At 39.2% G+C, this 1166-nt stretch overlaps 1 protein-coding gene across 1 annotated transcript in view; it reads right to left on the bottom strand.

The window, feature by feature from the left end:
* LOC101860377 overlaps window positions 1–1166 on the bottom strand; it is a gene marked incomplete in the record, with an annotated part of 89145 nt that overhangs the window by 53892 nt on the left and 34087 nt on the right. The window contains 1 exon segment of the mRNA XM_013082906.2: window positions 421–601. Coding sequence (XP_012938360.1) covers window positions 421–601 — 181 coding nt within the window.

The raw sequence follows: 1166 nt of genomic DNA on the forward strand, positions 1-1166 counted from the left end.
ACACACACACACACACACACACACACACACACACACACACACACACACACAAACAAACAAACAAAAACAAACACATACACAAACTCGCACGCTAACACACATTTACATAATGCTATTAAACAACTCGAAGTTCTGTAAAAGCCCTGAGAATCTTTTCTTATACCAGAGATTCATTGTGAACTAAGAGGTTAGTTTAAAATTTGTGTTCTCCAACTATAACAGATGACACTCTTGTACTTGAATTGTCAGAGGCCAGCCGATTGGCTCCAAAAAAGGGACTGAATTTCAAACTAAAGTGCGCATGAAGATGATGATCTGCTGCCTGAATAGCCAGATGGCCGTAGAATGGTTCCAAATAAGGGAGTTAGTTTCAAACTAAAGTTTGCACGAACGTTTAATCGCTGATTTTCTATCTCGCACCTGAATTGCCAGAGGACAGTCGAATGGTTCCATCCGTCTGATCACATCCCCACTCAACTGCACGTGAAGCGAGTTACCGGGAATACCCAGCTGGAGACATATTTTTTGCGCGGATGTGGAGAGATTACACGGGAACAGTCGTGCGTGGGTGTCTCCCTCAGAAGCAAACACGCGGATGAATCTGTGGGTGAATAGCGATATATGTTGAAGAAACCACCACAAGCAACAAAAAAAACAACAACAACAAAAAAAACACAAAAAAAACACACCAAAAAAACATATATATATATATATATTATTATAATAGTATATGCATAGAATAGGTATATTCCGGCGGCGAGCCAGAAGAGACAATTTAATGTCCACTTTGACCAAAATGCCCAAACAATATTTTTTGGGAAAAAGAACATAATAGATTCCAGAGGTCATTCTCTTTCTCTGCTTTTTATTTTTTTGGAAAAGGAACATAATGGAGGTATTCATACTATACGGCATCATGTCTGTAAATATCAAACCAATAACATGGAATAAGACGAGTTGACTATTTAAAACGTTTCACCCCCACCTGCAAACAGAAGGACGGGGGTGGGGAGTGAAGTGTATGCTCTTCTTTTAGTCCATGTTTCCCAGACAGGCAGAGTCAAAGCACACCTTAATCAATATTGAGACGATGAAAGAGTAAAAACACTAGGTCATGCATAAAGAAAATACAAATTAAAAATCCACCAAGGGTATTCTGAGAGTAG

The sequence above is a fragment of the Aplysia californica genome, unplaced genomic scaffold, assembly GCF_000002075.1.
Source record: "Aplysia californica isolate F4 #8 unplaced genomic scaffold, AplCal3.0 scaffold00009, whole genome shotgun sequence".
NCBI lineage: Eukaryota > Metazoa > Mollusca > Gastropoda > Aplysiida > Aplysiidae > Aplysia > Aplysia californica.